Below are 12869 nucleotides of genomic sequence, written 5' to 3' on the forward strand. Positions count from 1 at the left end.
CACACAGTATCTTAAAGGCATTACAGGCCTCTATGTGACCATGAACACTTAATATTCTTGTCTTAAAAATTTAGAAAAACAAACATCACAAGCTGTTATACCTAATCAAAAACAAAAATAAAACCTGCAAAGAATAATTGTTTTCTACAATTTATTATGATAAATATAAATATAATGTCTTAGTATTTGGTGAACAATAAACCCGTAAATAATGAGATAATGAAGTAAATTTTATATGTCACTCTGTCAACTGTCTATTGTAATTTCGTCGACTTCTAAACGATTGTAACGTTCTTTTAGAAAAGCTAATACTGGTATACATGATACTATACAACCCATCATACACCACGTGGCCCATTTTGTACCTACAATTATATAACAAAAAACATATTGCTATATCAAATATTGCAAGACAATCCTCAAGGAGAGAGGTTTGGAAGAATATTAAAATTACAGAAATATAACAAAATTACCGTCATCCAATGTAAATTCAAAAAAAGTCCATTTAACCACAAAAAAATCGAACGTTTGACTATATCAACCAAAAAAGGCACTTACTTTCTATTCAGGGGGGGGACTATTTATCAGAATTGTTTCCTTCTGTTTGATCAAAATATTTTTTTATTTCAAAGTTGGGACCCGATTTTGTTTCATAAAAAAACCAATAACTATCTTGAATTAATGTCGTTCCTTAGTGTAAGAAAGAAACATTTTTTACCTCACCTGGCCTAAAGGCCAAGTGAGCTTTTCTCATTACTTGGCGTCCGTCGTCCGTCGTCTGTCGTCGTTAACTTTTACAAAAATCTTCTCCTCTAAAACTACTGGGCCAAATTAAACCAAACTTGGCCACATTCAGCATTTATGTATCTAGTTTAAAAATTGCGTTTTTTAACCCGGCTAACCAACCAAGATGGCCGCCATGGCTAAAAATAGAACATAGGGGTAAAATGCAGTTTTTGGCTTATAACTCAAGTAAATCTGACATGATGTAAAATTGTTTATCAGGTAAAGATCTATCAGATGAATCAGAAAACCTATTGTTGGGTTGCTGCCCCTAAATTGGTAATTTTAAGGAAATTTTACTGTTTTTGGTTATTATCTTGAATATTATTATAGATGGAGATAAACTGTAAACAGCAATAATGTTCAGCAAAGTAAGATTTACAAATAAGTCAACATGACCAAAATGGTCAATTGACCCCATTAGGAGTTACTGCTCTTTATAGTCAATTTTTAACCATTTTTCGTAAATCTCCATGATCTTTTACAAAAATCTCCCCCTCTGAAACTACTGGGCCAAATTAATCCAAACTTGGCCACAATCATCAATGATGTATTTAGTTCAAAAATTGTGTTTTTGACCGGCCAACCATCCAAGATGGCCGCCAAGGCTATAAATAGAACATAGAGGTTAAATGCAGTTTTTTGTTATTACTCAAAAACCAAAGCATTTAGGGCAAATCTGACAAAGGGGTAAAATTGTTTATCTGGTCAAGATCTATCTGTCCTGAAATATAAAGATGAATGGGACAACCTGTTGTTGGGTTGCTGCCCCTAAATTGGTAATTTTAAGGAAATTTTGCTGTTTTGGGGGTATTATCTTGAATATTATTATGGATAGAGATAAACTGTAAACAGCAAAAGTGTTCAACATAGTACGATTTACAAATAAGTCAAATGATCAAAATGGTCAGTTGACCCCTTAAGGAGTTATTGCCCTTTATAGTCAATTTTTAACCATTTTTCGTAAATCTTAGTTTACTTTTACAAAAATCTTCTCCTCTGATACTACTGGGCCACATTTACCAAACATAGCCAGAATCATAATAAGGCTATCTGGTTTAAACATTGTGTTTTGTGACCGGCAAACCAACCAAGATGGCCGATACGGCTAAAAATAGAACATAGGGGTAAAATCGGTTTTTTGTCTTATAACTCAAAAACCAAAGCATTTAGAGCACATCTGACGAGGGGTAAATTATTTATCTGGTCAAAATCTATCTGCCCTGAGATTTTTAGATGAATCGGACAACTCGTTGTTAGGTTGCTGCCCCTAAATTGGTAATTTTAAGGAAATTTTGCTGTTTTGGGTTATTATCTTGAATATTATTATAGATAGTGATAAACTGTAAACAGCAATAATGTACAGCAATTTAAGACTCAAAAATAAGTCAAAATGACCAAAATGGTCAATTGACCCCCTAAGAAGTAATTGTCCTTTATAATCAATTTTTAACAATTTTCATAAAATTTGTAAATTTTAACTAACATTTTCCCCTGAAACTACACGGACAAGTTCATTATAGATAGAGATAATAGTAAGCAGCAAGAATGTTCAGTTAAGTAAGATGTACAAACACATCACAATGACCTAAACACAATTTTGTCATGAACTCTCTGCTTCTTTTGTTTAATTTACATATACCAAGGTGAGCGACACAGGCTCTTTAGAGCCTCTAGTTTATGACACTGAAGCTCATTGCAGCAATAAACAATTATACGAAAACTCGTGTGAAATCTCACAGGTTTCGATATTTTGAATGTAACTGAAGTTTGATAAATATGTTGGTATACAAATGATATATATTAATTATGTTTTGTTAGATATTGACAATCTAAAATCCGGATAACAGAAATACATATGTATAAAATACAAATAATACCGCACAACTTGAACGTTCATCACTAGGATACGTGTCATACGATTTTTTTAAGTTGGTAAAATATTAATTCCCAAACAATTTTGAAAACGTACTAACCAATATTTGGTATCATTTGTATGGCTAGGAATATAACCCCACTAACATTGCAACCACATATCATCAACAGGTTAGTGGTGCCCTCCGGAACCGGATATGCTGCTTCACAAGCCATCTCAAAGAACAGTGGCAAGGTCGATGACAGGAACATCGTTCCCATTATTATGGATGCATATAACATAACTATAAAAAAAAAAAAAAATTGTTATACGAAAAGTAAAAATGTGAAGTTTCAGTAATGCTGTTGTTCCGTTGTTTTACTCTTATAACTGATGTATGTCCTTCTGTTCTAGGTTGTATATCGATTTATGACTTTTAAACAGCGGTGTACAAATGTTTCCTTTTTTATTCATGCTTGATGACATCATCATTCTTAAAATTGTTCATTTGATATTTGTATACGGTAATGTTAAATTCAAATGTGAATGAAATTATTAATAGAAATCTGATTGTGTTCATCATTCAAATTGAGTATTATCCTGTCCAGTATCTAACCAGTTTATTCTCCCGATATAATCTCATATTTACACATTATTTAATAAATAGTAGTCTTACAGTTTAAAATATCAAAAAGTGTCTGGAATTTACTTGCATGTCTGTATATGGACTGTATCATGTCATGCTTCAAAGCACCAGCGCGATAAATATTTTTTCAAAATAGTTCAAATCATGAATGCTCTATATCTTTGTATTTTATTTAGAATTATTAACTTTTTTTATTCGATCGACAACGATGAGTCTTTCGTAGACGAAACGCGTATCGCTATCCATGATATGAGTTTAGGCATCTATTATTTCATTTATTCATGATAAAAACTTACATGTAGAACTGTAAATAACACCTTCAACAAGGAATATAAACCAAACAAAACATCCGGATGAACATATGTACAGTAATAACAAGAGTAATCTCATGTGTCGAGTAAATATATCAGAAAATCTGAAAAACATCAAAGTAAGAATTATTTGCATTCCAGAATTTAGGTTGCTCTTTAGTGTACCCTTCTTCAGTCAATGGTTCTGAACAGTGTAATTGAACAAGAAAAACAGTATCAACTGCACATACGGGAAAGATTGTGCCTGATATTCATATTTCAATCAGTTTAATTTAAGTCTGGAGCTGGCATGTCAGTTAACTGCTAGTAGTCTGTCGTTATTTATGTATTATTTTCATTTTGTTTATTTTCTTTGGTTACATCTGCTGACATCAGACTCGGACTTCTCTTGAACTGAATTTTAGTGATGCGTATTGTTATGCGTTTACTTTTCTACATTGGCTAAAGGTATAGGGGAGGATTGAGATTTCATAAACATGTTTAACCCCGCATGTTTTGCGCCTGTCCCAAGTCAGGAGACTCCGGCCTTTGTATGTCTTGTATTATTTTAATTTTGAAGTTCAGTATGGGGTTCATCATCACTGAACTAGTATATATATTTGTTTTAGGGGCCAGTCAAAGGACGCCTCCGGGTGCGGAAATTTCTCGCTGCATGGAAGACCTGTTGGTGACCCTCTGCTGTTGTCTGTTCTTCGGTCGGGTTGTTGTATTTTTAGTACATTCCCCATTTCCATTTTCAATTCTATACATTCCAAAACTGAGGAATGAATCAGGTGTAAAAAAAATATGAAATAATTTTACATACAGGTGAAAACGAATTCTTGATAAATTTCTTTACATTTTGTATTCACTGCATGATAAAAGACCCAAAAGCCCTAGTGGCTTATCAAAAAAGTAAACGGTCATCATACATATTCAAATTCATTTCTGAATAGCATAATGGAAGAACTACAGTTAATTGTAAATTTTTTGACAGCGTTAGAAAGTAGTGAAAATTCTAAAAAGACTACCATTATCCCTTTTGGGCCAAGAAATACTACCGTGCCTCCCATACCACTGTGCAGTCTGTATCAAATGCGATTGTTATTCCGTACGACGTTACAAGTGGAGGAAGAGCACTGTTCACAAAAAAACAATCTTACAAAAATCATTGATTGATTGATTATTTGATGGTTGAAGTTCAATGGCAATCATTTCATGTAAATTCAGGACGATCGACCATTATTGATCATAAAGTATACTGAAATGTTAACGGCTTAAAAGAATTATTTTTTGTTAATTTGTTTTGTAAACGTAACTTCAGAACAACCCGAGTTCAACCGCAGTAAGTTTCTGATGGTGTTCGCATTCATCAAACAGTAACGTTGTGTTTACTATGTATAGCCATGATGTTCTCATCAACTTATGGTTTTAAGCTGCCTCGTTGGTATACGCACAAAACTTGCAAAAATTTACAATGACACTAAATATAAAAATGTGTTAAACAATTGTTATGATTGGCGTGATTAATTTTAATATAGAATTTAATTGGTTTTCTGTAGAATGTATTTAGACTTACTTAGCAAAAACGAGTGATGCGAGACATCCTGCGATTAAAGAATAAAATCCAAGCCACCCAGCTTCATTCTACAAAAGTTCTGATAATAATTTTTATATTCCAATGTACGTACTCGATATGTTTATTAGTCTCTATAACAAAATTATAAGTGTGTCTTCTCTGACAAACGAATGTATTTGCTAATTTCATATTTATGCAATTGGTTAGAAATTGAAAATGCGGTGAATGCTTGTAAAAGAAACATTTATTCATCATTATCACTCAACTTATTTTAACAAAAATGAAAAAGCTACAAATAGTACAATAAGATTCAAGCGAGTTGACTTTTTTTGTCATTAAATAAGGTTGACAATGTGTTCAATTAAAAATGTCTTTTGTATGAAATTCTTAAAAATCTGTCTTCGTTGAATTGAATGCAAATATTTTTTTTAACTCTGATACTTTATTTTTGGATTCTTTTCTACTTCTAGTCTGTGTGCCTCATCGATAAAAAGTAAAATAACAAAATATCGAATTTCAATGAAAATTCAAAACAGATATTTCTTTATCAAATGGCAAAATTAAAAGCTCAACCACATCAAACAAATAGAAAACGACTGTCATATTCCTGATATAAAATAACTCTAACATTGTAATGCTGATAATATAATTTTGAAGATACCTCTGAAATATTGTGTGGCTTTAAGATAACATCTAACACTCCCTGCCAACATCCAAAAACACCTTGAGAAAGACCAAACGTCACAAAAATCAACCAGAATTTCACATTTCTGTAAATTAAGTGTTTTTCATAAATACATATAGAACTGAGTATAATTATAAATAAATAAGCATTCCCAACTGGTTTTTGCAGTTCGTTCTCATATGGTTAATTAATACTACCACTCAAAACACCTTCAACATCGCCATACTCTCGTGTGCCTTCCTAATTCATAAGCCTGTAATTCAGTGCAGTTATGTTTTGTTGATGTCTGCTATATTTGTTATGATTTATAATATATACAATGTAAAGTCATTTGTGTTTCTCTAATTTGAATATTTCGTCATGCAGGAGTCTTTTCAATAAGGCCTGCTATATAATATTGGTTAAGATCTTGTTGAAAGCTATATTTTGACATACTAGCTTAATAGTTCTTCAAATCCACGTCATTTTTTTTTTGTTGATAGTTGTTTCATGTTCAATCATACCCCATCTCCTTATTTGGATCTAAGGTACTATAATACATAATTCGCTGAGACGGTCCTGGACTAAGAAGCCAAAAGACAATTTGAGGTTATCATACCCTATTTTATCAAAAACAAATGTTAAAACATTAAGTCAAGTTCTTAAAGCTGAGAATGAATTTCAAACGGAAACTATTTTGTCAAAAGATGTATACCTTTTTTATTTGCAATGATTTTTTTTAAAATTATTCTCAACTGGTACACATGGGTCAGAGGTTTTGTCAGCAAAACATTAATAGAAAATATCTCGGTAAGAAGCGCATAATCCTTAAAGTAGGTTATAGCCAAGAAATGGAAACCACTGATTATTTCTGACAACCTACCTTAACAAAACTGTAATACCAGAACTGAAATCTAAACGTCCTACTGACGCTGATAACGTGGGTGGTAGTTTCGGCTTTGTTGGATAATATACTAACATCAATAAAAAAGCAGCACCGACAAAACACAGATCTGTAAAAATAAAAACACACAACACAATAGTAAGATAGCAAGGCAAACAACTTGAAACTCTTTAATTGTTTTTCATGAAATTGTACATTCGAATAAAATAACATGTATAATAATGTTTTCTTCAATCCAATTTTATACTCATTGCTTAGTTTATAATTAAGGTTTTTGTACTTACAGTAAATCATGTAACTGTGGATATCTGTACGTTCAGCTTTTATCCCGGTTTCTAAAAAATACACAAAAAAATATACATTGTGAAAAGTAAACAGTTTGTTTAAGCAAATCTTTCACATATTTGACAACCTAACTGGTAAACGTTTTTTGAAATTTTAAAAGAGTAAACTGTATACACCATCCTGACAAAAATATACTGTACAATAGCAAAGTAATTTAAAAGAATGGGATTGTATTTGATTATTGACAATGAGATTGAGATTGAATAATGTTGATTCTTCAATTTAAATCGGTTGCTAAAACAAGTCACCAATAGAGTATATTTCCCATGCAAAAAAAAAAACACTTCACAACAGAGAAACTAATTTGAACTCATATTGGCCTAAACAAATAATTTTTCGTTTGTAGGTTATTTTACGAATTAAATTCAAAGCGCGGCGATATTCGACTAAAGGTGCGGTAAAAGATAAACACAAATTATTCGGGTAAAATAACTTATTGTAACTACATGGAGAAAGTAAGTAATTTACAAAACTTACGATTGGTGCAGTTGTGCATGATGCTTCCAATGAAAATGCTGCAAACATAATTGATAGAAATTGTTTTTCTTTTTTGGTATCAAAAAGGTCGATATTCATGTATATAAAGAAACAAAAGATGTACTTCATCTGAATATAAATCTTTCATAGCCTATTTGATACGGTTTTTTTTTCAATGTTGAAGACCTTATGATGACTGATTTTGGTCACAATTGCAACTTTGTAATTGTTTGGCTTCATACAAATTTTGATATGAGCGCCACTGATGAGTCTTGTGAAATTATAATCCTGGTACCTTTGATAACTATTGTGTCCTTTTAGATAATATGAACCGTTATTTCCATATTTAAGATTTAAAATGATCATTATGATAATGAAAAAAACAAAATATATAATAGAAACAGAAATAAAAGAGGGACAATAGATACCAGAGTGACAGTCAAACTCATAAATCGAAACTAAACTGACAACACCATCGCTAAAAATGAAAAAGACAAACAGACAAACCATAGTACATGTACGCATGACACAACATAGAAAACTAAAGACTAAGCAAAACTCACCTGCTTCTCTTTTGTACAGTCTTGTTGTCATGACAATCTCTTAATGGAACGAAATAAGGCCCTACAATCGATTTTAAGGTTAGAATATAGATATAATTTGTACATGAACATATTTAGATAAAATCATTAAATTACATATCCATGTAGATCTTAACAATACTTTGACTGTTTACAAAAATACATATTTTTTTGACGTTCATTGTCATACGTCACTGTCCCAACAAACTGAGTTTAAAACTCATACCTTTCGTTATATATACACAAGGAAATGAATCTGATTTTGCGATTCAACCAACACAACGTGTACTGTTAAGTAAAACATAAAGGATGAATGGACAAATGTCATTCCTTTTATTGCAAATATTTAGGCTGATATTAATTTCAACTTATCTATATCAACTGTGGACAATTTAAAGTTGCAACACAATAAATGAATAAATGAACAAATAAAAATATAGATTCACATACCCAGTATGAATGCTAGACCCGGTCCTAAACTACTTAATACAGAATTCAGTGCTGTGGCAGTAGTTCTTTCGTTGGCAGGAAACCATAGGGCTGACAGAACAGGTGGAGCACCAAAAGCTATTGGTCCACCTAAACCATTTAGAAACTGCCCAATATTGCTTGTCCTAAAAAAATACAATACAGTTTTAGCTCAATATTTCTTCGAATCATTCAAAATAATTTACGTTATAAGCATAATGATGCTACTACAAAGGAAACGTAAGGTCAGCAACCTTTTTATCAAAATAATAAAGTCAACCAAAACTTCAAACTGTCACAAGTAGATCGGAAAGTGTCTGAAAGATGTATATCCCATGATAAATCGATTATTGCCTGTTTGCTTATTGTCTTGTAGCAAGAATTTGTTCATATTCAGGAGAGTAAATTTTATGTATCTGCTTAGTAAAATATCTGAACTATCAGATGGACTTTGCATTTTGCGGCATGGCCATATGTGGAAGAACTTCTGTGTTGTCAACTACAACAAACTCATAGGGATAACATGACATACCATTTCTGTTTTATCATGTGACTTATAACTTAAAATATGTATTCATTATTTTTCTTCAAAAATTGGTTTATCGTATATTAGTTTGTCGCCAACAGTTGCAAACAAAACAAATGTATAAGTATCTTATCCAGCAGACACCCCCATCATTTTTTTTTATACAAATCGATTTCGAATTTGAGAGAAATTATCATTGAAACATTCAACCCTCCTCTAAAGCAAACCTATCACATCTTATAAAGAACTATTATGTTAAACTGGTTTTTATACTTACCACGTGACAAACGACGGATCTGTTGTGAGACATCGTACAACAGCACCTAGAAGTACCAGGAATGTAGCTAGCAAAGATGCAACTCGGATACCTGAAAAGTAGTCAAATATTATATAGTCATCTCTGTATATTAAATGCTTTAGATTCTAGTGTTGTTTCTAAAATGTATAACATCTAAGGTATAAGAGAACTATTATGTAGCAAAAAACAATGTTATTAATATAGTAAAAACTAAACACTTGTAATTCCTATCAATAACATGATAACCTGGGAATGCCTCAATAACATATAACATAATTAATATTTTACAAGTGCATATAGTTATTCAGTAAAGCAATTAAAGATTTACCTTTCTTTTCTATTAGCCAAATAAATGGGAGGGTTGATAGAATCGATGAAATAGGTCCCCATGCCGCAAGTAAAGCTATGTCTGAGTCTTTCCAATCGAATGCGTTCTCTGTTGTAGCTGATATTGGTCCATAAATATTCCATGATCCCCCTTGAGACATAGCACACAGAGAGAATACTACAAGAATGTACCAACGACGTTTATAAACTTTGGTTCTCGGCAGCGCCTCGTCTGTGTTTATTACAACATTTTGGTTGCATATGTCGTCAATAACTGCAGCTGTTTCTGTGTATATAGCCCCCGTATTATCACTATCAAATAGAAGCGGCTTACTTTCATGTTCCATGGTGTCTAAAACTTACTTTGTCATACCATCATATGATCCTGACGAATTAACTTATTAATGTTATTTGTAATGTTCTCCATTTATATGACATTTGTGTATTATATCGATTCGAATATTTTTATACACAAATGTAACGAGTTTAACTGTATAAATGTATATACAAATGTAAATGTTTTACTGCATAAAGACGATAAAGTTAGCATTTCCTTATTACACCTGCAGTATGTGTGTAAATGTGTACATGTTTAATAAACATATAAATATGTGAATATATAAGACATGGTTCAAATCCGAGGTTTAAATTCATTCAAATATAAACTTTATTTGTCAACGATGTGAAAGTAAAGATTTAAGCTTTGTTTTGTCGCTACATGTATATATTTAAATATACATGTTTATGACTATTTAACATTCTTTTGAAGTCTACACATATTTTTTGACCTGGTTAATGAATGTGTCTTTTGGCATCTCTATTCTTCCTGTCATGTGTTCTTATTTTATTTTTTATTTCGTTTCCTGTATTAAAAATAGCATAGGTTGTCTTAAAATATCACAAGTAAACAACAGAAAAAAGTTAAGGTTTGATATCTATGGAAAGGCTAGAGTAAGAAAAAAACGTTACAACATTTGGTGTCTATAATAAGAAAAAAGATGTGATATGATTGACAAATTACGAGAACTGTGTGACAACATTACACAGAAATTATCAACTATGAGTCACCGTATGGTGTGTAACAATGAGTAAAACCCAGAATGCATGAGCATAGTCCATTGTGATGGTCTCATTGGCACTCATACCACATATCTATTTTGTCTGTATGTTTTTTTCTAGAATTAAGTTAGCTAGCCCGTATACAAGAATGTAGAACGCGAAGTGAGTTTGCTTTCATCAAACTATTGGTTTGAAATACTTTTGATGACATTTCGTTCTATGTGTATACACGTAAGTGTGATTCTTTTAATAAGTTAAGCATGAAATGATTGAATGATTCACATCATAGATTCTGTTTACAAACAATACACATCACACAGATATTTAAGAGATCCCTATCTGTTGCAGGTGCTAAAACAGTATACAACTCTTTACATCGTCAAGAATCTTTAACAAAAGGGAACATGCTAATCTAAAATTTTATTGTACCGTAACATTCAGTATACATTTCTAACTAGAAGCGGACTAAACCACATTTATTGTGATTGGTTGATTCTGAGAAGCTTAATATCCAGTGGCAAATATTTCTTGAACGTCCAGGACCGTAATAAATTACCGACAAAAGCAATAGGCAGGTACTGTAATACCAACAGCAATTTTGCCTTGCAACATGCCGTCTACGGGCCTTTCATAAAGTTATTGCAAGTTTCTTAACGTGCAAAGGTCTCTCTACACGAAACATCAGCCAGATCAGGAAGCATAGCGCGCAACCGCCGACAACCTAAAAGTTCAAGTTAAACGTGTAAAATGTAATTACAAACATTATTGTCAAAGATATTTTTTGTCGACGTATGCGCTCTATGTTTCAATATTCAATGGCAATTTACCCATGTTCACTGTTTTTTTTCGTTGAAAATAAAAATGGGTACTATTTGTGACGGCATGTATAAAACGCAGGAACATTAATTTGCAACAAAAAGACTAATTTCCTATCTACTCACGGTATTATCTATTATTTATTGTGATATTGGTCAATAAATTCCAATTTTAAAATTTAGGCAAAAAAAAGGGTAATTTATGGCTTTATCGAAGCTACGCCTTGCTGTCCCAATTCTAACTGGTCGTGGCCGCGAACTTGTACATCTCGCACTGCCGAAGGTTAAACTGCCGAATGGATGTCATAATATGCCGCATTTCTTTCCCGCAGTCACCCGTGAGGTTATTTGATGATAAAAGAATAAACAAGTAATTCAAAAAACTTCATTATATTTTATATAATATAATAATGAAATCATGTTTTTTTTTATTTCTGTGTTAGTTGATATCTGACAATTTGTTTTGTGCATGTAGTTTTATGTTCCCCAAGACGTTCAATGCCTTGCCGAAATCTTGTGAGGGTCTGGTTTGGGGCCTTTCATTTCAATGTTTTACTTGAGGCATAATTTATCTATTCTTGGTATTTTTCGTCCTTTCTTCTCTATTCCTTATATTTTATTACCTCATTATAATCTATTTTTTATGTTGGCATATTTGTCTCCATTTTTTTCATTTTTTATTGTGAGTAGAAACGCCCAGGGGCGGATCCAGGATTTCCAGTTAGGGGGGGCGCAAAAATTATTTTCGCCGAGCGGAGCGAGGCGAAAAATTTTTGAAGTTATTTTTAGGTAAAATTATTGAAATATGCTTCCAAAGGGCTGAAATGTAGATATCTCGAACTATTGTGTGGTAAAATGATCGAAAAATTAAAGTTTCAAGTTGAAACCGCTTTAATCCACACCAGACAACAATCTACAGATAGACGGGCGGACAGACGGACGCAAAGTGAGACGAGACAGATCACAATTGCTCACCTGACATATATATTTTGCAAACGAAAATTTCTACTTTTACCAGCAATTTTTAATTGTCCTTTCATAATATCTGTTTTTTTACTTTTTAAATTTTTGGAGGTTGTCCCAGACTTTACTGTGTTCGCAACAAAACAACTAAAATCAGAATGAGATGCATTTAAGCAGTTATCTTTATTTTTCCAAGCACGTAATTCGGTACAGAATTCGGCTAAATATTTAGGTTTGCAAGTGAGAAACAAATATAGACACAGAGATGCAAATTAATAAACTAACCTTT

At 32.1% G+C, this 12869-nt stretch overlaps 1 protein-coding gene across 2 annotated transcripts; it reads right to left on the minus strand.

Moving 5' to 3' along the window:
* Nucleotides 1-134: 134 nt before the first annotated feature.
* LOC134696130 (solute carrier family 49 member 4 homolog) lies at nucleotides 135-10356 on the minus strand. Of its 2 annotated transcripts, XM_063557749.1 has the most exons (12): nucleotides 9745-10356; nucleotides 9396-9486; nucleotides 8575-8738; nucleotides 8107-8167; nucleotides 7544-7581; nucleotides 7006-7056; nucleotides 6701-6830; nucleotides 5815-5923; nucleotides 5154-5221; nucleotides 3581-3699; nucleotides 2760-2942; nucleotides 135-365 (listed from the first exon to the last, which is right to left on the minus strand). In XM_063557749.1, the coding sequence occupies exons 1-12, from the start codon at nucleotides 10088-10090 to the stop codon at nucleotides 247-249; spliced, it is 1479 nt and encodes a 492-aa protein (XP_063413819.1). In that variant the 5' UTR covers nucleotides 10091-10356; the 3' UTR covers nucleotides 135-246. The 2 variants fall into 2 exon arrangements, with proteins under 2 accessions (XP_063413819.1, XP_063413820.1); XM_063557750.1 differs by lacking the exons at nucleotides 5154-5221; nucleotides 5815-5923.
* Between the last annotated feature and the right edge of the window lie 2513 nt (nucleotides 10357-12869).

This window comes from Mytilus trossulus, chromosome 14, assembly GCF_036588685.1.
Source record: "Mytilus trossulus isolate FHL-02 chromosome 14, PNRI_Mtr1.1.1.hap1, whole genome shotgun sequence".
NCBI classification, from domain to species: Eukaryota; Metazoa; Mollusca; class Bivalvia; order Mytilida; family Mytilidae; genus Mytilus; species Mytilus trossulus.